Raw genomic sequence first — 22964 nt, forward strand, 5'->3', positions numbered from 1 at the left:
ACAGGCTCTCTCTATATCTTTATTTCATAAATGTGCATTCAAAACTCAGATTCTATCAGTGAACCCAGCTGAAGAATATCAAAGTCATCTTGTGTTAAAATCACTTTTATTCAGGATGAAAAATACAATATGTAACCAGATGATGATAGTCTGTGATTAGTTCTTTACCATATATTTCAAAAGAACTACATACTTACTTCCCATTGTTGTTACTACAATATATTTCTTTATATTTATTATTACTTAGAAGGTTACAATGTAGTGTTTTACGTAGCTTTTCCTTAATAGCAGATAGAGGACATTTTGCATACAAATGCAGGCAGAAAGAAAATTAATACATGACTTTTTAAAGTAAGAACAAGGAAGACACCAAATCTACAACTTGGAGTTGAGAGTTCAGGGAATTGTTTTTTCTTTAAATAGGTACTTTCTTGGGTATGACATGGCCTGATAAAAGCTCTAGACTTTGCAGACTGCAGCAGCATAAAGCAGTTTCCAATGCAATGGATGAAGATGGATCTGAGGTAGAAAGGTGGTCATGGCTTTCCTTTTATATAAAACAATTTTCTTCTTTTCAAAATATCTCTGCTGCAAATAGACACCCTTGCCCCCCAACCCACCCAACCTATTCTAAAATAATAGCAATTTCTAACTTCAAACTTCCTTCTGGCCAGATCCCAGCTAAAGAGAACCCAAAGTTAAAATGTCTTTATGTTTTAAAAGCAAATATGTTTGAATCAAAACATATCATTTTCACTTTTTTTTTTTGGTTCCTCTACATTTGGTAATTAAGTAACATGTTTAAACTGAATCAATTAAACGTTAAATCAGAAGCTAAACCAAAATACTTAATTGAATGCACTCAAAGATGTAGGTGGAGGTACCATCACGTAAGCATTAATTTCATTCTTCTGTAGAAGCAGTGACATAGATTTTTGATAAACATTCTTTCCAAATATATTGATCAAGTGAAGGGTATAAAAACATCTGATCTTTCACCCAAAAGGTAAAACAAGCTGTGCACTAAATGTGTGTCCGCTTTCAGTAAGAAAACAACTAGGAGATTCAAGAACTATTAAGGACTTGAAAATACAAAACAACAATAAAATTATCTTTGAACGGAACTAAAGGCAATGATGTGTTCTGGTATCACCATAGGTAAAGGTGTGCTGTGCATATAATGATGAAAATTAAGACATGGGAACTAGGAAAGATTGTACTAAAGTTTGTTTCTGTGTCAAAATGAAAACATGCTTAAGTGGGCAACCTTTGGTAATGTGATCTTTGAGATTATCATAATGTAGTCTTCTTTATCAAATAGATTAAGACATTAAATAAATAATTAATTCCTACTTACATAAAAAGGGAATAAAATGCAGGAAAAAATATCCCAAAAGAAATGCCATTTAGGCCCATAGGATTTTTATTACGGTTATCCAAGTGGACAGCAAAGAAGTAAATGGGCAACGTCAAATAAAGTTAAAAGGCATACACAGGGCTGTAGTTTAAACTATATGTGTATATATATAAGATATTTGATTGAAATTTATGAATTTATTAATATGGCCAAATCACGGAAACAAATACATGGGATCTATTTGGTTATATGGCTGATAAATTATAAATAACCAAAACATTGTGGTGAAAGAGTCAAAGAAATAATGAAGTTACTGTGCAACGTTAATAAGAACAGCAGAAGGAATGTAAAAATGTAAAGTGGTCTTCTAATTCTTATGTAAGCTTTGTCATAGTTATTAAAAAGATGGTATCTCATTAGAAAGCCCCCACCCACTTTCCCAATGCTGTATACATTATACAAATCCATAACAAATGTATTACCATTTCCAAATACCTCTCTGTTCATTAATTTACACTTGCATAGAAAGGGAAGAAGAAAACAATAATATATGGTTATTATAAAAACAAAATATCCATTTCTCTTTGGATAGGCAGTGTTTTACTCTTTCAGTAGAACACACAGTCAGCACTCAACACTGTGGGCCAAGGAGCCATGAAGCTTCTGATTAAATGGAACTTGGAATTGGCATTTGCTGAAAAGGGCAACACTGTATCTCAGGAAACATTGGCTGGCCGAATCACATTGCCTGTGGGAAGGGAAAATAGCACTGTCAGAACATTTGCATGAAACATCACAGGAAGCAGAGATTTGTCAATTCTTGAAGAATATAAAAGTGCTTCTTTCAGGAGTCTTAACTCCCATGTGACTTTTGTTTCCTGCAATGAGGTCCATCCCTCTCATGATGAAGTTACCTAGTCTGCTTTCTATCACTGCAGCTGATTTAGAGGGAGGTCTGAAAGTCTTTTCTCTTGACCAGGCTGAAAGCTAAGTTAAAATGGAGAGGACTTCACTTCTTTCTGCTGGAGGTGAGTGAATGAGGCTGGTGAGTGAATGAGGCTGGTGAAAATATCCCATGTCTTCCTGGGGGACTGTGGGAGGTCATCTGTAGAGGGGGTACCCTAACAATGCCAACCCATCTTGATCTCAAGCTGGAGTCCAGAGAAGAGGAAGAGAAGGCAGGAATCATAACCCAAGTGTGTGCAGTGGTGCCAGTTAAAGTTAAATGTCCCAGGTCAGAGACAATATAAATCCAGGCCACACTGACAGAAGTGGTATCAACCTTTTGGAGGGAGGGTCAAACTTTTGGTCTTCTAAAAGGATTTGAAATTAGAAAAAAATAAAGAAAATTATAAAATGAAATCATCCAAATTGGACCATGCCTCAAAAACCATAAAACACCATTCTGGACTCTCAGGAAAGATACTCAACTGCTTTACACCTTATTTTATGGGGGACTTTAGCATAAAGTCCTGCTCCCTGGAAGCATGTTCCTCATTGTTGCTGGAAAAGCTGCCCACGGAGCCCCTCCTTTTCCCAGGTATGCTGAAAGCGGCAAACTCATTGGACTCTGGCCTAGAGCCTATTCTCCATGACTATACAAACTTGGATTCTTCAGACACTTGCTTCTCCATTGTGAACATTTGATTGCCATGTTAGAGGGAGCAAAAATTCAGCAAACATTGATGGGTTCCAGGCATTGTACTGAGGTGAGGCCCTCCTGTGAAGCAAGTGTGGAAGATATCTCAGCCAGACAGCCTCATTCAATTCTAATATGAGTTAAGTGCCAGACCTAGTAAATTCAAAGTGCTTTGAGGACACAGAAGGGGAGAGATTAACTCTGTATGAGAAAGGAACATTTTGTTACATACTAATATTGATAACTGAAACTCTGGCACAGATTCATGTTGAATATAAAGCCAAGAGGAGTTTTGCATTCTGTCTATATACTCCATTATCCTTGAGAATTAGATGTGTCTATTACTTGGACACACAATATTTCTCCTTTTAGGTGTCAGAATTCTAAAAATTTAAGTTCAGGCTATGTAAGCATTAGCTCAATCCTCCATGTGAAAATATATAATTTTCATGAATTTCCATTTGACCCAAGACATGATAAATGAAGAAGAGGGAAGAGAAGGAAAATGCTGAAGGGTAAAGCAAAGAACAAAAAAACAAATGGAGAGGGAAGGAAGAAAACGGGAAAGGGGCCTCTTGTATTGAGTTAGATGTCTGCTTCATCCACTAAGTTGCTGTATAACCAGGAACAATTTAGCTCTTTGTAAACTCAATTTCTAAAATCTAGAAACAGAGTAGGAGGAGAAGGCCTCCTAAGATCATTTTCTGCTTTAAATTCCGAGCACTTGTATTATAATAAGTATTGGAGGATTTTAAAAGACTCTCTCTTCCCTCCTTGCCTTTGTCATTCACAGCCTCATTCCACCTGGGGACCATCAGGACTAACCTCATTTTACCCTTTATCCTTAATTTAATGGGCCACCCTAAAAAGCTCTAGACTCCTGGTCGCCTTTCCATCACCTGTATTCTAGTCATATAGAGATCTGCATATCCCTTTTTGTGTCCCCATGCCTTGCCCTTCCTAGCTCTTGAAACCTGTCCTATAGGTCATGTGGCCTGTGATCCACAAAATCCAGATTCCCAAACCCTTCTCTGAATGCTGCCTGCATCTACTTGCTCTAATCAATATCTGCATCTACCTGAAGACACAGTTTCCCTCATAACCCTCTCACATAGCACTTCCCCTCCCTCCCCTCCCCCATTCCTTATACACTGCATAAGTCTTCCTGGGTCCTCATTGAGGCCTTTGGGGTATCTTCTTTCTCTTCTCCCTAAAAACAGCCAGCTTTGAATCTTAAGTCATCAGACTACACCAATCCATTATGCAGTCATCTACTGACTCCGTGGGTCATATTCCTTCACTTCTTGAAGTAAAAAATGGCTCAATGTCACCCACTCTAAAGCTGTTTTTAAATGTCAGTGATTTCAACACCCATGGAGATGATTCTCCAGCACTCTGGCTTCTCGGATCTTTAGGCTCTTTTCCTCCAATGGTCCTGTCCTCCACCCTTCTTAGCCATTCACACAAAGGTCCAAATATGGACCATTACCAATACTTGGCAACCCCTCTAATTTCAATATCATTCAATCCAGCTTCTGACAACCACCTCTACCTCTACAGCATACTTCCCCTACAACTGCAAATTTATCCATCCTTTGATAATAGGATCCATTGATCCTCCCGTCTTTATTTCTGTCTCCCACACTGGACATTTTCTCATTCCTTTTGCTACTGAGCTGAAGCATCTGGTTCAATCATTATAATCACTTCTTTGCCTCTTCCCTTGAATCACTGTGCTCACTTTGTCAAACCCCAACTTCAACTTTTTAAATGCAATACTCAGCTCACTCTGGTGCCTCTGCTCATGAACATGAATATGCCTAGAGGGCAACTTAAAACCCTGCAGAATGGCCTCATGTTAAATTCATGAGTGGCATCTTTAATGCTGCTTGTAGTCACACTCTATTTCCCAGGCCATCTGCTCTTCTATTCTCCAAGAAGCTATCACACATCCTCCAGTCTCTCCTCGCACCTCTGACAACTTCTCCCCAACCTCACTCCCTGCTGAAGTCCTAGCTTCCAATTCACTCAGACAACAGAAGCAAGCAGGAGAGAACACCCACAGCTCACCACACCCCTAGTCTACTTCACATACTCTTGTCTTTTAGTTAAGATCCTAGCCTCTCTTGCCAATAAGACAATCATTCAGCAGGTTTATTGTTTCAAAAAGATTAGCAAACAAGTTTATGAAAGAAAATGTTCTCCAAAGCTGCTGTGGCTTTGTGGCACATTATTACTAAAAGTATGTGATAGAAAATGTGAATGGAAAACAAAATCTCAGGATCCCTAACTCACTATGCTAAAGGGAAAAATTAAATGTGGGAACTGAGTCACACAAAAACTACCTTCCTACACAGATAGTTGCAAAGATAGAAGGCCAGTGACCTCCCTCACAAATTGCTCACAAGGAAATTTCTAAGGGCCCCCAAATCTTTACCCAAAAGAGTTTTGTTGAATTTCACCCAGACAATGTGAATTAACAGCTTATCTTTACAGGACAAAGGCAGGACTAGAACTCATCTCTCCGCCCACCCTGAGGAAAATGCGTATTTGACTGCTTCTTCTACTCTGGGCATACTTTATCTTACATAAAATGCAGATTTACTGAGCGTGAGACAAATGCATAATTGACTGTTCCTCCACCCCCTCCTGCCTGCTCTTTCCTTTTTGTGAAGTCCTCAAAATCCTTTTTTTTTGAGGGGGGGGGAAACAAAAACAAAAACAAACAAACAAAAAACAAAAACAAAAACAAAAAAACAACAGCAACAAAAAAACCACACACAGGCTACAAATCCTAATGAAACTTATGTCTCTTTTTCCCGGGTATGTCCTCAACCTTGGCAAAGTAAACCTCTAAATTGATTGAGACCTGTCTATACACTTTTTGGTTTATAGAAAATACTAAAAGGCATAAGGCTATAGCTGCCAACAGTTCTCAGCAAATTTTTAAGTAAAAAATTGAAATATTTTCCCCCTCAAAGTAACAAAACCATCTCTGTGGTACCAGTCATTTTTTTTTAGGTCAGTGTTCTGTGATAGCCACCTTAAGTACACATTTGAGAGAGCAGTGGTGGCCAAATCTATCTAGAGTGACTTTATGTAGCACATAAGATGCCATTAAAAAGCTGTTAGAACACAAAGGATCAAACACATGGTATTTTCGGTATCTGTGGCTTGGGAGCCACCCCCCAACCCCAGACTGACAAACTGCTGTACAGAATCAACTAACATTTAAATGTCAAGTAAGTTTACTTATTTACATGGAGAATAAAGTAGGAGTAAAATCAGTGGTGGATAACCTGCTTACTCTAGGTTGGGATCAGTAACATAGAGCCAACCAACCCATTAACTCTTACCTGTGGCCTGCTGGGAACATTTGCTGAAAGAGAAAACAAAAGAAATCACTTAATGGCAGTCCCCTTACTTTGTTGGTTCCAACTTTCAGGCACGCAAACACGTGGAAAGTATCAGTCTACATAGGGTAATAATAGCCCAGCTGTTAAATGGATGCTAATAGGAAAACCCCACTTTTTTTTTCCCAGCTTAATGCTTCAATGAAGGCTAGTTTTCCTGGTTAGTTTCTCATATCCCATGTGATTTAAGATTTAGTGCATACGCTAAAGCATTTACTGAGCATTTAGTCTTGCAAAAAATCTCATTTCCTATTTAAAACACACTGTGTATTTGGTTTTTGTATCAGAACAGAACATGTTCTACTTACTTTACTGAGCACTAATTCTGACCAAGGGACCACTGGAGGCATAAGTCTTTGGTTTCTGCCTCCCTTGACCTACCCTTGTCACACCCTGGACCCTAAGGCCCAGGAAAATGGTGGCCAAGTACTTGTATCAAGGAAAGCACTGGCCTAATCCTCTGTGTCCTTCTGGACACTTGGGATAGTAATAGTGCCTGGGATGGGCCCAACTAGGAACACTGGAGAAGTTAGAATATGGCATCTAATTCTTCTTTCCACACAGATAGCTCAATTCCTTTTTGGTTCCAGAGCCCATGGCAGTGAAGATGATCTGGCGGGCATTGCAAGGGCAGCCACTAACATCTCTTCTCTAACACATCTGCTTTTCATCCCCTCTTTTGCTACATGATCATCTCATTCTCAATGCTGGGAGAAAAAAGAGGAGATCTGTCCCCCAACAATGGCAACATCTGTTCTTGGTCAAATAAGAGTTGTCCCTAATCATCTAGCATGCTGCACTCCTTCCATCTCTCACTGTTTTATGCTGAGTGGGAGAAAGGACATCAGTGACCATGTGCTGTGTGCCGGGAGCTATGTGAGAAAAAAAGAGCAGGCATGAAGAGTACCCTTCCTATAACGTATGGAGGGAAAGTGTGAGCCCCAGTATTTGGGGGAGATATCAGGCTAAAAGGAGCCTAGTTCTACCAGATCTGTAAGTTACATCCAGGAGAAAAGAGTGGAGCTCCACAGTGTCCAGGGGATAGCTGAGTTGAATTATTATTAAGTACACCATAGGTTTACACACTCTTTTTAAAACAGACAGAGTTATGCGTCTCTTGCAAGTAACAAATATAACAAATAGCCAAACCCTGGACAGAAGTCTAATCCATTTTGCTCCAAACCAATACTTTTAACCTTACAGCCTTTTATCAAATAAAAGGCTATGGGTATTCGCCTGAACAAATCACACAAAAATATTTTAAAAAGGAAATAACTGCATTGCAGTGGGTTTTTGGTTTTTGATGAGTGCCATTCAAGCTTAATAAACATAGGCAATTCATAGTAAAAATATGCCTGTGGGTCAAAAATAATTTTGAAAGCATTTGGTGGTCTATCAGCAAAAATTAGTTGGCTTACTGCCAGTATTCTATACATTTAAAGGACATAAGTAAAAAATGGACAAAAAAATTTTATACCAAAAAATAAAAATAGTTACTGCAGTCAGTATGCATATTTGTTAATTGGCAGTACAGTTAAACCCCCTTCATTATTTCCTTGCCAGGAAGTGACGGAAATGCTTGCTTCTCTGCTCTAAGACTCAACATAAATAATTTAAAAAAGACTTCAAAAGGCCATAATTCAAGGATGTGATCAGGACCAACTGGGATATTAATTCAGACAAAGGAGTTCTAAAGTGTTATGTGCAACAATGTGTAGACACAGTTAAAAAACGGTTATATTAAAGTAGGCAATTCACACAGTTAGGATTTATGAATACAGAGTTTCATTTTAATTCCAAGATTGCCAAGAGTGGAAATTCATTTGGGGCCATGTTAATTTTTAATCCAAAAAGGATAAAAGTCAAGATTAACATGCAGATCAATTCATTGTACGCTGGCGACAGGCATTTTTAAAGTTCTCATTAGTTACAGGGGCTCAAGGGATTGGTTTGGCATTGGGAGGGTGCCAATCCAATTTGTTTAGATAAATTCTCCAAAGGTGGTTGGTAAGCTTTGGGAATCACAAAAGCTTATTAAAATATTTGCTGGCTGAGCAACTTCAAAGGGACAAAAGAATAAATGAATCCTACAAAACCTTCTGAGTACTATCTAGGAATGCTTCAAGGAAACCTTCCCAGCGAGAAAATGTAATCATTCACTCAAGTCAGAAACATGTACTGGGGCCAGGTGTGGTGGCTCATGCCTGTAATCCCAGCAGTTTGGGAGGCTGGGGTGGGTGGTTCACTTGAGGCCAGGAGTTTGAGGCCAGCCAGGCCAACGTGGTGAAACCCCATCTCTACTAAAAATACAAAAATTAGTTGGGCATGGTGGCATGTGCCTGTAGTCCCAGTCACTTGGGGAGGCATGAGAATTGCTTGAGCCTGGGAGATGGAGGTTACAGAGACCCGAGATCGTGCCATTGAACTCCAGCCTGGGCAACAGAGTGAGACTCTGTCTCAAAAAAAAAAAAAAAAAAAAAAAAGAGAAAGAAACATGCACTGGGCACCAAGTCTACCTCCCATGATGATTTCTATTCTGCATCAATTTTTAAAAGTTTTAATAATTATAGGCAGAATATGAAAATATGTATCAATTTTATAAATAAGTCAATTCAGCTTTTATTTTTATGGAAAGCTGTCCCTATCTTGTATATGTTTATAATACCAGAGAAAAAATATGAATAGCAGAACTTTCAGAAGCCAAGACTTAAAACATGGAGATTTCAAAGGATTCTAAAATACACTTTTCATCATTTCATACATGAATGTGCTTGAATTCTTGAAAAGAAGACATGACTAGTAATGTTCATTCAGAAAACTATGACTATTATAAATATTTGTGAATGTGCATAGTTAAGACTATGAGAACACGAAGCCAGCTGCTCCAAACCAATACTTTTAAACCAATAGCTTTTTATCAAATAGACGGCTATGGGTATTTTACATACAAACATATTTAAAAGGAAATCATTGCATTTCGGTAGGTTTTGAGTTTTTGACGAATGTGGTTCAAGCTTAATAAACATTAAGGAATCTTAGAACTCCATAAACCACTCTCTGAACACTGAGAATGACATTGGTGAAGATGGGACCAATGCAGGAGAGAGGATGAATCTCTGTGATGTGGATCCCATTGAAGGGTACTCTGTATACTCCTCTCAGGAACCAATATCAACGAATAGCTAACAAGATGCCCAACAAATAGGAATTTTATACTTGCCTTTAAAGGGAGGCCATAAAAACAGATACATACATTTACCTCTTACAATTCATTTTTGCTCTAAATTATGATTATTTATTTTTAATAATGTTCTTTTTTTAAAATTTTTTAATTTTAATTTTTTTAATTTAAAAATAACATAATAATGTTATTTTTAATAATGTTTTAAAGCCACATGGGTCAATCTTTTGTAAAATCTAGATGTCAGAATATACTTTGAGAAAAATTTAAGAGTAAATTCTTTAGGAAATGGAACTTGTAAAAAATTCTACATTTTTAGAGTAAAATTTTTAATATGGAAATTATATATTTTATATTTATTACAAGGTGTACATTGAAACACATTTCCCACCCGGGCTGTCACTGCCAACTGACTTTTACAATTGAAAATGTCCACCATGATATTTAAATAAAAACTTCTAAACATGCTTTGATGTACAGAATTTGTTTTCAACTAATTATTAAGGTTATTTAGGTACAAGCTGGACTAAGAAGTAATTTCCTTTAAGAATTTAATTCTGGCTCAGAAAGACTATGATGAGGTTTTATCTACTTACTAAGTAACATACAACTGAAAATCAAAACCTCTAAATAAATTTGACCTTGACTTATAATTAATAAACAAGTTTTTATCAGTTTGTCTATTACGGTGGTTACAGAGCCTAGAAAATAAGCAACAATCTGGTAGCATGTGAGCATTCACTGACCCTCTTAAGCTTTTGTGAGACTCTACAGAGTCGAAAGTGTGTCTATATGTGTGCACTGAAAGGACACAAAGATAGATGTGTACCCGCCCCCCCAGCTACACCTTTTGTTCTGCTCTCTAATCTTTGCACATACCAGAGATTTCGTAAGTTCTGTGAGTACCTGTTTTTCTGCACGTGCCAGAGATTTTGTTTTGCACATACCAGAGATTTCGTAAGTTCTATGAGTACCTGTTTTTCTGCACGTACCAGAGATTTTGTAAAGGTCACAAGATGTGTTTAAGTAAGGTAAACTCCTGCTGCCATAAACCTGCTCTCCCGCCTCAAAGGTTGAACCGAAATATCAGAAATGGCGGGAACCAATCATAGTTAGCCAAATCGCCTTGTTCAAACACTAGCCAATCATATATCTGATTTGTATAATAACTCTATGCCCACTTTTCTTAGACTATATAACACTGCTCGGAGCTCAGTGGGGGAGCTCTCCTGCCCGTCTCATTTCGCGAGCGAGGGAGAGTTCCAAGTTCGAACCTGTAATAAAGATCCTTGCTGCTTAGCTTTGACTCTGGACTCTGGTGGTCTTCTTCGGGGAATAAACGGTCTGGGCATAACACACATGTGTGTGCACATGCATGCATGTGCTTTGTGGAGTAGGGATGTGGGTGTGGAGACTGAAATAGTGTAAATGTGATTCTGCAAACTTTGAGAAGCATCAGAGTAAATCTACAAATAAAAACCTGGGAAACAAAACACTAGCAAAATACAAATAGATACATTCATGTGCTGGTGGAAACCATAATATATCTTTAGGCAAATATTCCTGAAAATTCAGAAAGAAATATATTTTTTATTTATTTTTGTTGTTGTTGTTGCTGCTATTGTTTTGAGACAGAGTCTCACTCTGTTGTCCAGACTGGAGTGCGGTGGCAGGATCTCAGCTCACTGCAACTTCAGCCTACCGGGTTCAAGCGATTCTCATGCCTCAGCCTCCCAAGTAGGTGGGACTACAACTATAGGTATGTGCCAGCATGCCTGGCTGATTTTTTTTTTTTTTTTTGTATTTTTAGCAGAGATGGGGTTTCACCATGTTAATCAGGCTGGTCTCGAACTCCTGACCTCAAGTGATCCACCTGCCTTGGCCTCCCAAAGTGCTGGGATTACACTCATGAGCCACCACATCTGGTCCAGAAATATATTTTAAATAGCTGTTTTCACATTCTGCTAATGATGGCATTTTAAAAATTACAAAGTCTTATAAAATAAATAATAATTTTTAAATGAAGTAAATATATATTATTCATCTACACTTCTGATAATTTATAATCTCTTTTTCCTCATTTCGGATGGCTTTTTTTTTTTTTGGAGAGATAGTCTCGCTCTGTCTCCCAGGCTGGAGTGCAGTGGCATGATCTCAGTTCATTGCAACATCCGCCTCCCAGGTTCAAGTGATTCTCCTGCCTCAGCCTCCTGAGTAGCTGGGATTATGGGCGCATGCCACCATGCCCATCTAACTTTTGTATTTTTAGTAGTGACGGGGTTTCACCATATTGGTCAGGCTGGTCTCAAACTCCTGATCTTGTGATCCACCAGCCTCGGCCTCTCAAAGTGCTGGGATTACAGGTGTGAGCCACCGCGCCCAGCCTGGGATGGCATTTTCTAAGGAGATGACAGAAAAGGGTAAAATAAGAGGCTATGCTTTACATGAATTCTTATTTTGGTGACTGCCTTGGATTTAAAATCAGTTTAAGAGTAAATCTCTCTAAAATTACAAATAATGTCTTCGTACCCTTTGAAAGATTATTTAAAATATAATTGTAGCACAGAGTAATTTATATATATTTATATATTTGTATGTGTATATATACATTTATTTATATAAACAGTTTACTTGTATGTATATATTCTGTTAGAAACACCAGAAGTGTTTTAGGTGAGAGCTCAGCCAAAATTGCAAGGTGGCAAGAAGCTGAAGACAAAACATTTGGAAAAAAATGAATAAGTAAGAATTATTACATAATTTCCCCCGGAATTTGGTTATTTTCTGGCTCTGTTGTTCAGATGGAAATTTCACAGGGTCCTAATCTATGATGCCTTAAATTGTTTGGACTTTATACAATGACTATTTTATTCCACGAGAAAAGAAACCAGCAGGAATAAAAAGGGAAAATCTGAAAATAATCCCTTTCTGCACTAGAGTCTGATGACACTGGAGAACAATGTTTGAAGAAAACAGAGGGAATTACACTAGAAAGGCTATTTTCATGCCTTGTTTGGCATGCCACTGGAAGCTTTTCTTTGAACTAAGATGTGTTCCTTATGATAGCTTGCATCGAAGAGGATGATTTCTTCTTAAAAACAGACTTAATTTTTATTTGTCTTCATTTTATCACCCGTCGGGCATACTGAAAAATCTCAAAGAGCAGAACTATGTTGCAACTGTACTCCCGTGACTTGATAGTATCTAGGTTGAGCTTCATTTTCTTATATAATGTTTGCCTTATTTTCAAACAATATTCAGTCCTGTTTGTAATAAGGTTTTTGCTGTCTTAAGGAAGAAGGCGAAGGGCCGCATGCAGAAAAAGAGAAAGGGAAGGAACACGCACAGCTGTGGTGTTGCGATCTTTCCTACTCACGGCAGCAAGATGGAAATGTGCTGTGGATCTGCTCCATGACCTCCGTGAGATCTGTGCTGGTGTCATGCGGTGGGGCCAGCAAGTCCTCTCCTGCTGTGACAGCAAATACAGAGAACAACAAAGCTTCTCAAGTTAATGTCTAGCCTTCCACTAAAACCCAAATTCAGGAGGAAATGCTCCCACCAGCCTCTAAATATCAATGTGAAAAGAGTTCCCGTTGCAAAGGACAATTTTAGGGGAATATACCCAAAACACTTTTGCTTTAGTGTTGGTAAAATAATTTTATATAATGAACATATACTAGATGCTTGTTTGTGTAGAAAGAATCCACACACCAGGGGACTGAAAAATACGAGACTGAAAAACAAGTAATATAGTCTTACTATTTCAGTGTTTGAATGAGAAATCTATTATTTTTGCACCACAGGTATTTTTTCATACAAAAAAAAAAAAAATCCACCAATTTCTTTTTCTGTCCTCCTTTCTTTTCGGAGACTTCAGCTTAGGCCAGTTTATCCTGCCACAAAAGTAAAGGCATCTTATGTAAGATACTTTTCACTAGGATGTATTTTCTTTTCTATAATCAATAGTCGAAATAATTCTCTTATTTAAAAAATATGAAAATAATCTTAATATTTTAATATATATATTTTTTTAGACGGAGCCTCCCTCTGTCATCAGGATGGAGTGCAGTGGTGCGATCTCGGCTCACTGCAACCTCCGCCTCCCGGGTTTAGGTGATTCTCCTGCCTCAGCCTCATGAGTAGCTGGGACTACAGGTGTGTGCCACCACACCCAGCTAATTTTTGTATTTTTAGTAGAGATGGGGTTTCACCATGGCCTCCCAAAGTGCTGGGATTACAGGCGGGAGCCACCATACCTGGCCAATATTTTAAATTTTTTCTGGTTAATGTACCAAAAGATATCCAACCAACAAATTAACTTGGTTACAATATATAGTTCTCAATAAAATTCTAGAATTTTAATTTAATTGATAACAAAATGTCATTGGTGAACACCTAGTTTACTGAGTCCTTCCTAGCATCAGTGACAGGTCCCCATGGTGACCAAGGATAGGCTGCATGGGTCCTCTGCCTCTAATGGGACAGGCAGGATAATGTCTATGTGGACTAGGATGAAGAAAAGTGAATAAATGAGTTTCCAGACCTTGTCAGAGAAAACAATAATGTTTGCTATAATATTATTAGTTCTGAATATGTACCAATATAAAATTTTGGAGACAGAAAGTGTACTAAAAAAATCATTCACAAAGCAAATAATTTAATTTCTTGTTCATTATAAAAGGGAAGAGGAGGTTTTTTCATCTTTCACCAAAATTCAGTCCACTACTACAGATTATATAAACAAGTGTATTATAGCTTATTTGAGAATGTTTGCTTTTTGATATTGTTGAAATGGATTTGCACTTATTTAAGATCGAATACAAAACTCTTTTACTTCCTAAGGCACCAGTGTGTAAAATGTTACTTAACAGGAAACACAAACAAATGGCAAAGCAGAAAGCAGACTCAGCAGAGGAGCTGTGTGTTGGGGATACTGACCTGCCTGGTGGAACTGTGCGCCAGAGGCATCCAGATCAAGCGAGTAGCTCAGTGCAGAATGCTGAGGAGAAGCCCACGGTGAAACACCATTGATTCGGGTATCAGATTCAGGCTGGAACCACATTCAGGGGTTAAAGCAAAGAAAAGATTCAAATAATCATAAGGAAAAACATTTCCTTTTTAACTTTCCCTCCCTCACCATGGATAATTAAATCATATAGAGGTCTTTGCCTTCAGATGTGTTCAATACATTTTAGCATCAGCGTGGTGGGGGCTTTGGTCCTTCTCTTTCTGCTTGGACACCTTGAAGAATCCACCTGGTTATGCTGCAAGATTCATTTATCAACATCATTTTTGTCCCTCAGTTTTCTATTGTTTTAATGTTAAGTGAATTCATAAGCATATTTCACTCATATTTTAAACATCAGCCCTGGGTTTCTAATACAGTAAATTTATCCAATTTCAAAATCAGCTTATATTTCAAGGCAATATTGAAGAGTGGTCAGAAGCATGATTATGGATTCAGATTGCCTGCATTCTAATTCCCACTCTGCCACTCAGAAGCTGTGTAATTCTGGGAAAACTATACCTTAAGTTCTTTACTTGTAAAATGGTGAGGGTAATAATAGTGTTGTGTTATAGGGTTTTGTGAGGGGAGTGAAGAATGACTATTTCTTAAATGGTTAGAACAGCCTGACACCTAGTAAATACTTCGTAAAGGCACTCACACAAATCTTTGATACCGTGATGGATATGCTGACAAGTATGTGGTCAAATTAGAAAGTGCGAGCAACCATATAGGGAATGCAGATGTTACAATTTTTTCATGCAGATTTTTCCATTAAATCTATATTAGTTGAAGCCTGGTAGTTCTGTCAGTTTTCACTATCAGAGTTGAATTTTTCCGTCTACTTCTGGCATTCATCATGCTAAATTGTTTAGAAGAGATAAGAGCTCTGCAGTCCTGGATATAGAGAGCCATTTGGATATCAGCTATCTCTAAAAGCATTACTGTGCGATTCTCAAGGCACATGAGCCATTAGGCAGCACTGTCTAATGGTATGGAGGGAGTAGGGGAAGGCAAGAGTGAACAGAAAAGCCTTTGGCTCTCCTGTGAGCATTAACCAGCCATGGCAAATAAAGGTTTTGAGCACAGCTTCCTTCTGCAGCGATTCCATCTATGCACTAAGCTGTTAACACTAACACTTCATATTCTAAACAAGAGATTGCAAGAGAAAATCCATCCCTTACATAGCACCATTCGGATACTTCAATTTCATGAAATGAAAAATGTAACTTTTTCAATGTATGTGGCTGGCACTAAGTAAGACTCAAACATTCCAGAGGGCTTCAAGAAACCCACATCTTGGGTCACTCTTGGGAAACTCTTACTTTCCAAATATGTGAGATTGGGAGGCCCCGAAGTAAGCCTTCCACTGAACGGCCTCACCCAAATTCTGAAACACTGAGAGACATAGAGAAAAGTGTATGGTCAGATTATAAAGAGTGATCCATGTGTAGGTAAGGCAGAAATGACACTGTTTTGAATTATCCTGATAAGTTAAAAAGACTGAGAACAACTGTGAAAAGGTAGTTTTCTAAAATTTGAGAGAATCACTGGAGAGAAAGTTGTTCCTGCTTTGAGACAATAAATCATTCCTGGAGAAAGGCACTCCTATGATACCGCCTAGGAGCTCCACACAGCACAGGCTAGAGAGAAAGACAAAAGATGACATGCATGTTGATGTCAGGGATTCTTCAAGAGAGAGGAGCTCTTGGCCCCTGTGCTGGGACTCTACAGTCTCTGCACCTGCTGCAAAGGTCTCTCCATCACTAGTTCTGAGACATCACTCCTATTCCTAACTACTATGTGCCATCAAGCACTTAAATCCCTGCAGTGTGCTGTGTCTTTATATATGAAAGTATCTTGCTGTGATCTCTAACTAGATGGCAGGCACCAGAAAGGCAGAAACTGTATTGATGCTTCTTTTATATCCCAAAGAACAGTGTTTTTCGAAACTGAATGTAATAACCCATTGATGAGTTATAGAATCAATTTAGTAGGTTCTGACCAGCATTAAGAAAGAAAAATAGAAGGAAGAAAGGGAGGAAGGAAGAAACGGAAAACAGAAAATAAGAGCTGGCATTTCTCTATAAAGGCAAGTATTATTTTGTATTCTGCATATATGTATGTATTCATCATAATGTAAATTGTATTTCTTATCGTTCAGAAAGCTTGCAAGCAACTCCCATAAAACATGGTCCAGTGTTAGGAAATAATAGTAGCAAATTAATAACCTTCTTTTACTCGATTTCTTGAAAATAGAAAACAACGATTCTTGGAGTCAGCAGTCTTGTCTCACTGGAAGAAAGCTTTAATGCTGATTTCAGGTCTCTTGCTGCTCCTTAATACAGAGGCTTCCCAGGTATAATTTAGGAAGATATATGTCGTAGGATATTTTCTCTCAAACAGTTCAGAGCTGAGGCAGACTTCATTGTTAAACAAGACCGGGAAATTCCATTATAAGCTGGGCAAACACATTTTTGTGTGCTAGTGAGGATGTATATGCTTACATGTAAAAGGAAATTTCTAAGCCAGTCTAAATTAACTACAGAGGTAAGAAATTGAAAGCGGACTTGTCTGCCTCTCCTGACACCTGGGCCATGTCCCAGCAGTGCACAGTTGGCCTGGGGAGGTGTGACACTGAATTCTACACACCTACCTGCTCCAGCAGCTGTCGGAGGCGGTGGAGCTGAGACTCCAGCTGTTTATTGTGATCTTCTAAAATCTGCATCCTAGCTTCCAGTCTACCTTTGTGCTGCCTGAGGAGTTTTGCTTCTGCTATAAGTTCTGAATCCTCAGACGTGTGATGGGGAGATACAATCGACTCTGGCGGTGAACCAACAGGGAACCCCCTTCGGAGGTGCTGGTCCTTCAGCTGCTCATACTCCACCTGTAGATTTCTAATACAGAAAGAGGGAGAAACAGAATTACTACTATGAGCATTATCTTCTCTCCAAAATTGTCTGTGAAGTTCAAATTTAGCTCATGCTAGTTCCTCTTATATAAAACTATGTATTAATAGTAGGATGAGCATGCATGAATAAAATTGTAGTTTTTTATTTTTTATTTTTATTTTTTGAGACGGAGTCTTGCTGTGTCGCCCAGGCTGGAGTGCAGTGGCGTGATCTCAGCTCACTGCAAGCTCCGCCTCCCAGGTTTACACCATTCTCCTGCCTCAGCCTCCTGAGTAGCTGGGACTACAGGCGCCTGCCACAGCGCCCGGCTAGTTTTTTTGTATTTTTTAGTAGAGACGGGGTTTCACCATGTTAGCCAGGATGGTCTCGATCTCCTGACCTCGTGATCCGCCTGTCTCGGCCTCCCAAAGTGCAGGGATTACAGGCTTGAGCCACCGCGCCAGTCTTAAAATTGTAGTTTTAAGCAAGTGTCCCAGCAGACATCATCACTGAACCCCCAAATGCTGCTGTATTGCAGCCAGCATCCCAGTTTGTTAATGTTCTCTCAAATTTTCACTCCACTGAGATTTCTTAGACAATAGTCTTGGAAAGAGAATAAATAGGGGTTACAGTGAAATTCATATGAAAGAAAGGATGACATATTTCCTTCTCCCAGGCCTAGCACACCTTTGTTCTTCCTCTAGGTCAGCAATGATCCTCTCCAGTTCTCCACGTTCTTCCCTCTCTACCGACTTCAGGATCTGAGCTGGGCTTTGTGGCTGGCTCACCGGGGACTCTCCTCCGAGTGTCTGGCAATACTGCTGGATGAGGGCGTGCTCGTCTTCCCTAGCAAGACAAAGGAAACAGACCCAGAGGCTCACATCTGGATGGTGATGTTTTTGGACATAAAGGAAGTAGAAATAGTGATGGACAGGATAGTGGCTGGGACAAGTTTGTCTTAGAGCTCAGTGTCTCCATGACCTCCCTTTTAAAACTCTAGGAAGAAGTTCATCTAGCAGAGCATGTATATTATACGAGCCAACATTTCAGGCTTTTCTTTCATCTAAAAGCTCTATCTCACAAACTTCAGAAGGGATATCTTAGCATAAAAAACAAAAATAAGGAACAACATTTAGTGTAAAAGATACTGTAGACAAAATCAATTACTCCATGCCTAAAGAGTTGATTAAAAGACTACTGAATTAAGAATCATCTGACTTCACTGTCTTCAGAATTTAGTTGAAAGTAATTTTGAAATGATTTGTAACCCATATGATGGGGTTTATAATCCTTATGTTCTTTTATTTAAATAGCTCAGCACAAATCATAATTGTAGATATTTATAACATCTCTACAGATACTTTATATTATTAGCAGGTCATTTTTAGGGTTGATCACTCTGCATTAGAACAAGAAACTACATTTAATACATGAAGGTTGTCCCACTTACCTAACTAATTATCTAATGAACTAGACACAGCAGTAACGTGGTTGAATTAGTAATTGACATAAGTGAATGTCTAACAAAGTTGATATATTTATGGCAAGAAAATGCTTTCTAGCAGACTCGGAATTTCTTCTCTTCTTTTAACAAGAGAGATCCAGTGAGATCTTATAAATGTGCAAATACCAGATCTCCTGGCTAATGCTACCAGGGCAGATGACACCTGGTCTGTTTTGATGGCTTTTGGTAAACAAGTCCTGGAATCGATGGCTTTACAGAATAGGGCAGCAGGAAAACCTCATGTCAGTTACGTAGGTATCAGAGTATCAAATGGAACTATCTCACGACTGAAGCAGCCCCTTCCTGTGTAAGCCATGGGGGTTTGCAAACGTCCCTTAGAGATTCTTCTGTTACTCTGGAGTCAGACAGCATCCCAATGCAGCCAGAAAGAACCTGGTGTGGTGCTAGCATTCCCGGGCCTCTCTCATCTTCAACAGAGCCTTGAGATTACCTGTGCCCTTGAGCTGATGAGTAACACCTGATGCTGGGGAAGACCTCTGGTACTCGTAATTCTGATTTGAAAATTCATCTCGGTGTTACTGCAGTTTACTCTAACAAAGAAGGACTTGAAATTGTATCAGAAAGTTGGTGAATTCCTAGAAAAGATTTGTCCTAAGCATTGAGATCGGAGAGATAGATGAAGCAAATGAAAAAATTGAATATTTTGGTATTATGCTTGTCAAACAGCCAGAGCAAAAGTTCAGATGTGTCACTTGTTGATTTATTTTGCTTTCTTCATCAATAAACCCTCTCTCTTTTTCTCTCCCTCTAGGAATATATAAATATAGATATAGATATACATGTATATGAATACATATATATTTAAATAAAGGTCATGTACTTTGGTTAAGACCACAATATAATAAGAAGTACCTAACCTGACCTTCTTGCTTTTATCAAATAAATTTTAAAAGAGGATGAGGTGGGACCCTTACAGCACAATTAGAAACTGGAAATAAGGAACACCAGTGGGTTAAGGATTGAAGTAAGCTGCGGCATCATCCTTTGATTCCCTTTCCTGGGAAAACGCAGCGTCCCTGGGAAACGAATGAAGGAACCTCTAGAAGAACCCCATGCTTGTTCCTGGGTTTAGAAGGATGAGAAAAAGAGAGTATGGGTACTGCACCACTGCAGAGAGCAGCATTTGAAAGCAATCCAAAAGTTCTTCAGTTGATCATGTATCTAAATCAAACGGAAATCTGGCAGGGAGATATGGGTCTGTGTATGTGCATACTTTCCTCATAGGAAGTTAATGGCCAACACCCTAAACCCAGCTGTGTTATCCGGGGCAGAAGCAAGCTGTGAGACTAATGGCTCAACACCACTGGGACACCAATGAGCTGCGATGAATTATATAACACAAAGTCAGTGATGCCTGGAGGCACCTCACCGAGTTCATGTGAAGAGAGAGGTGATAAAAGATGACAAAAGAACAGCTCTAACATATGGATAGGACAAATGGACAAAGCGTAAAGATATAGTAGATATAAAATAAAACAGCAAAATAAGAGTTCAGTAGAACATCTTGTAAATATTTCTCAGTTCTCAGGATGAAAATTATCCGAGTATAGAAACTAAAAAGACAGAGTACCCCAAAATAATAATGACAAAAGAAGCACCTTTACATGTATCCCTGGAAAATGTCTGTATTTTAAAGACAAAGTATCACAAGCAATCTGCCAGAAATCAAAATAAAACAGTAAATCATGTTCAAAGGTGGAAAAAGGTTTAGCCTCCTATTTTCCATAATATTAAATGTCCAAAGACAATGGAGCAATATCTACGGTCCTAACCTACCCACTCATATGACCCAGCAGGTCATTCATGTGTACAGGCAAAGCACTTTGTACACATGGTAAATGAAAGAAAGAATGAGCAAGGATAATTCAAAATGGAACTAAAGTAGATGGTAATCTCAGGCATTATGATAAAAAAGAGGTAAACTAATTCTAATATTAGGTAAAAAAAAAAAAAAAAAAAAAAAAAAATTAGTTGGCTGCGCACAGTGGCTCACGCCTGTAATCCCAGCACTTTGAGAGGCCGAGGTGGGCAGATCACTTGAGGTCAGGAGTTCCAGACCAGCCTGACCAACATGGTGAAACCCCATCTCTACTAAAAATACAAAAATTAGCTGGGCTTGGTGGCGAGCGCCTATAATCCCAGCTACTCGGGAGGCTAAGGCAGGAGAATCTCTTCAACCAGGGAGGCTGAGGTTGCAGTAAGCTGAGATTGTGCCACTGTACTCCAGCCTGGGCAACAGAGTGAGACTCCGTCTCAAAACCAAAACCAAAACAAAACAAAACAAAACAAACAAACAAAAAATTAGTTCTATGATATCTATCAATAACATACCTAAAAGAAAATAATAAAAATGGAAAGAAAACATTTAAAATAAGAACTAATATGAGGACAATAAGAATTAAAAGAAAACTTGGGTCCCCTAAGCTACCTGGCTGATCTTGTGGCCATGATTTGACCACAGATCCTGGCATAGAGTTCCTCCAAGATCACAAGCCACCATTATGCCCTCAGAACATTTACTATAGCACCTGACCTCATGGATTAACTTCAGTGCTTACTATTAATACCAAGTAAATTTTTGTTTTAAAGATTTGGAGACTGACTATCCATAGTGAAACCAGCCAAAATTAGATTTGAGATGTATTTTTGTTGTCTACCTTCATATAGATTCACTTCTCTGGGGAAGGTGATAAAATTTAACGTATTATTATAATTATCATCCCCACTATCTTTGCATTCTTTCATTATGGTATCTGGAAGAGAGTTAAGGCAGTTTTCACAAAAATAAGAATTTAACAATCATTTATATAAAACATACAATTTTAGTCTTGTTTTTCACAGATTATTAGGTGTAAAAGTTGAATATAAAAATAGACACATTCTAGTTCTTAATTACATATAGTAAAAACCAAGAACAAACTTTTTAAATGCAGATAGAACATGAGGTACCAGATCAGGGATATTAAACGTCAATCGTATGTCTTGTGCTAAAATAGAAAATGTTGCAAAAATAATAGTTTTGCACCAACGAAATACCATTAGATAGAATATAATTATACTACAGTTAAGTCACACATAGTACACACGATCTAGATTACAAAATTAGTACATATCAGATGACAAAAACCCGTGATTCATTCAATGAGCTTTTGAAAGTAGACAAGACATAAACAAAAATAATAATTTTCTTTCTTTTAAGGATTGTTCTGTTCTAGGTTTCAGATCTGCAAACTGCAATGCCTGTGTAAACCACAGCCCACCTCCCCATTCTATCTTTCCAGTGTCACCCAAGGGCAGATGGCAGATGGCAGATGAAGCAAGACATCCTGATAGTTATGGCCCAAGGGATTGTCGTCCTTGAGTTCCCGCTTCTGAGATTCCCCAGAATCGTCATGAGTCCTATCCTGTCCTGAGATGTCATTGCTCAATTTTTCCTTCAAAAATATGTGGTATTCTTAACATCAATTTCCTTTTAAATTGTGCAGAGTCAATCGAACCTATTCATATATCTAATTGTAATAGATATATGGGCGATCATAGACATGCCATATATCTAATTGTAATAGATATATGAGTGATCATGGACTGTCATTTATCTTTCTAGATGTCATATTCCTTGTTTATAAAATAGGACTCATAATAATGCCCATCCAAGGGTTCGTAGGAGATTATTTGTCTCCTCACATCATCTAGAACCTTGAGGTCACCTGCATTCCCCATTTTCAAAGTCAACACTGCGGCACCTGGGGATCTCTCTCTGACCTCCGCCTCCATTGCCACGTCTCCTTCTCTGACTCTGGCTCTCCTTCCTACCCTTTATGAGGACTCTCAGGATTACATTGGGGCCACCTGGATTATCCAGGATAATTTCCCTATTTCAAGGTCCTTAATTAAAAACCTGTGGCAAGGTCCCTTTTGCCATGTAAAGTAATATATTCATAGGCTTCAAGGAT

General features: G+C 38.5%; 1 protein-coding gene across 1 annotated transcript in view; it reads right to left on the reverse strand.

The window, feature by feature from the left end:
• Window positions 1-89: 89 nt before the first annotated feature.
• LOC105539271 (utrophin-like) overlaps window positions 90-22964 on the reverse strand; it is a gene marked incomplete at its 5' end in the record, with an annotated part of 64657 nt that continues 41782 nt past the window's right edge. The window contains 6 exons of the mRNA XM_011979456.1: window positions 90-2105; window positions 6353-6375; window positions 12967-13059; window positions 14529-14640; window positions 17252-17492; window positions 18174-18332. Of these exons, the coding sequence (XP_011834846.1) occupies window positions 2097-2105; window positions 6353-6375; window positions 12967-13059; window positions 14529-14640; window positions 17252-17492; window positions 18174-18332 (637 nt within the window). The remainder of the gene's footprint in view (window positions 2106-6352; window positions 6376-12966; window positions 13060-14528; window positions 14641-17251; window positions 17493-18173; window positions 18333-22964) is intronic.

This window comes from Mandrillus leucophaeus, unplaced genomic scaffold (assembly GCF_000951045.1).
Source record: "Mandrillus leucophaeus isolate KB7577 unplaced genomic scaffold, Mleu.le_1.0 Scaffold2016, whole genome shotgun sequence".
Taxonomy (NCBI): Eukaryota; Metazoa; Chordata; class Mammalia; order Primates; family Cercopithecidae; genus Mandrillus; species Mandrillus leucophaeus.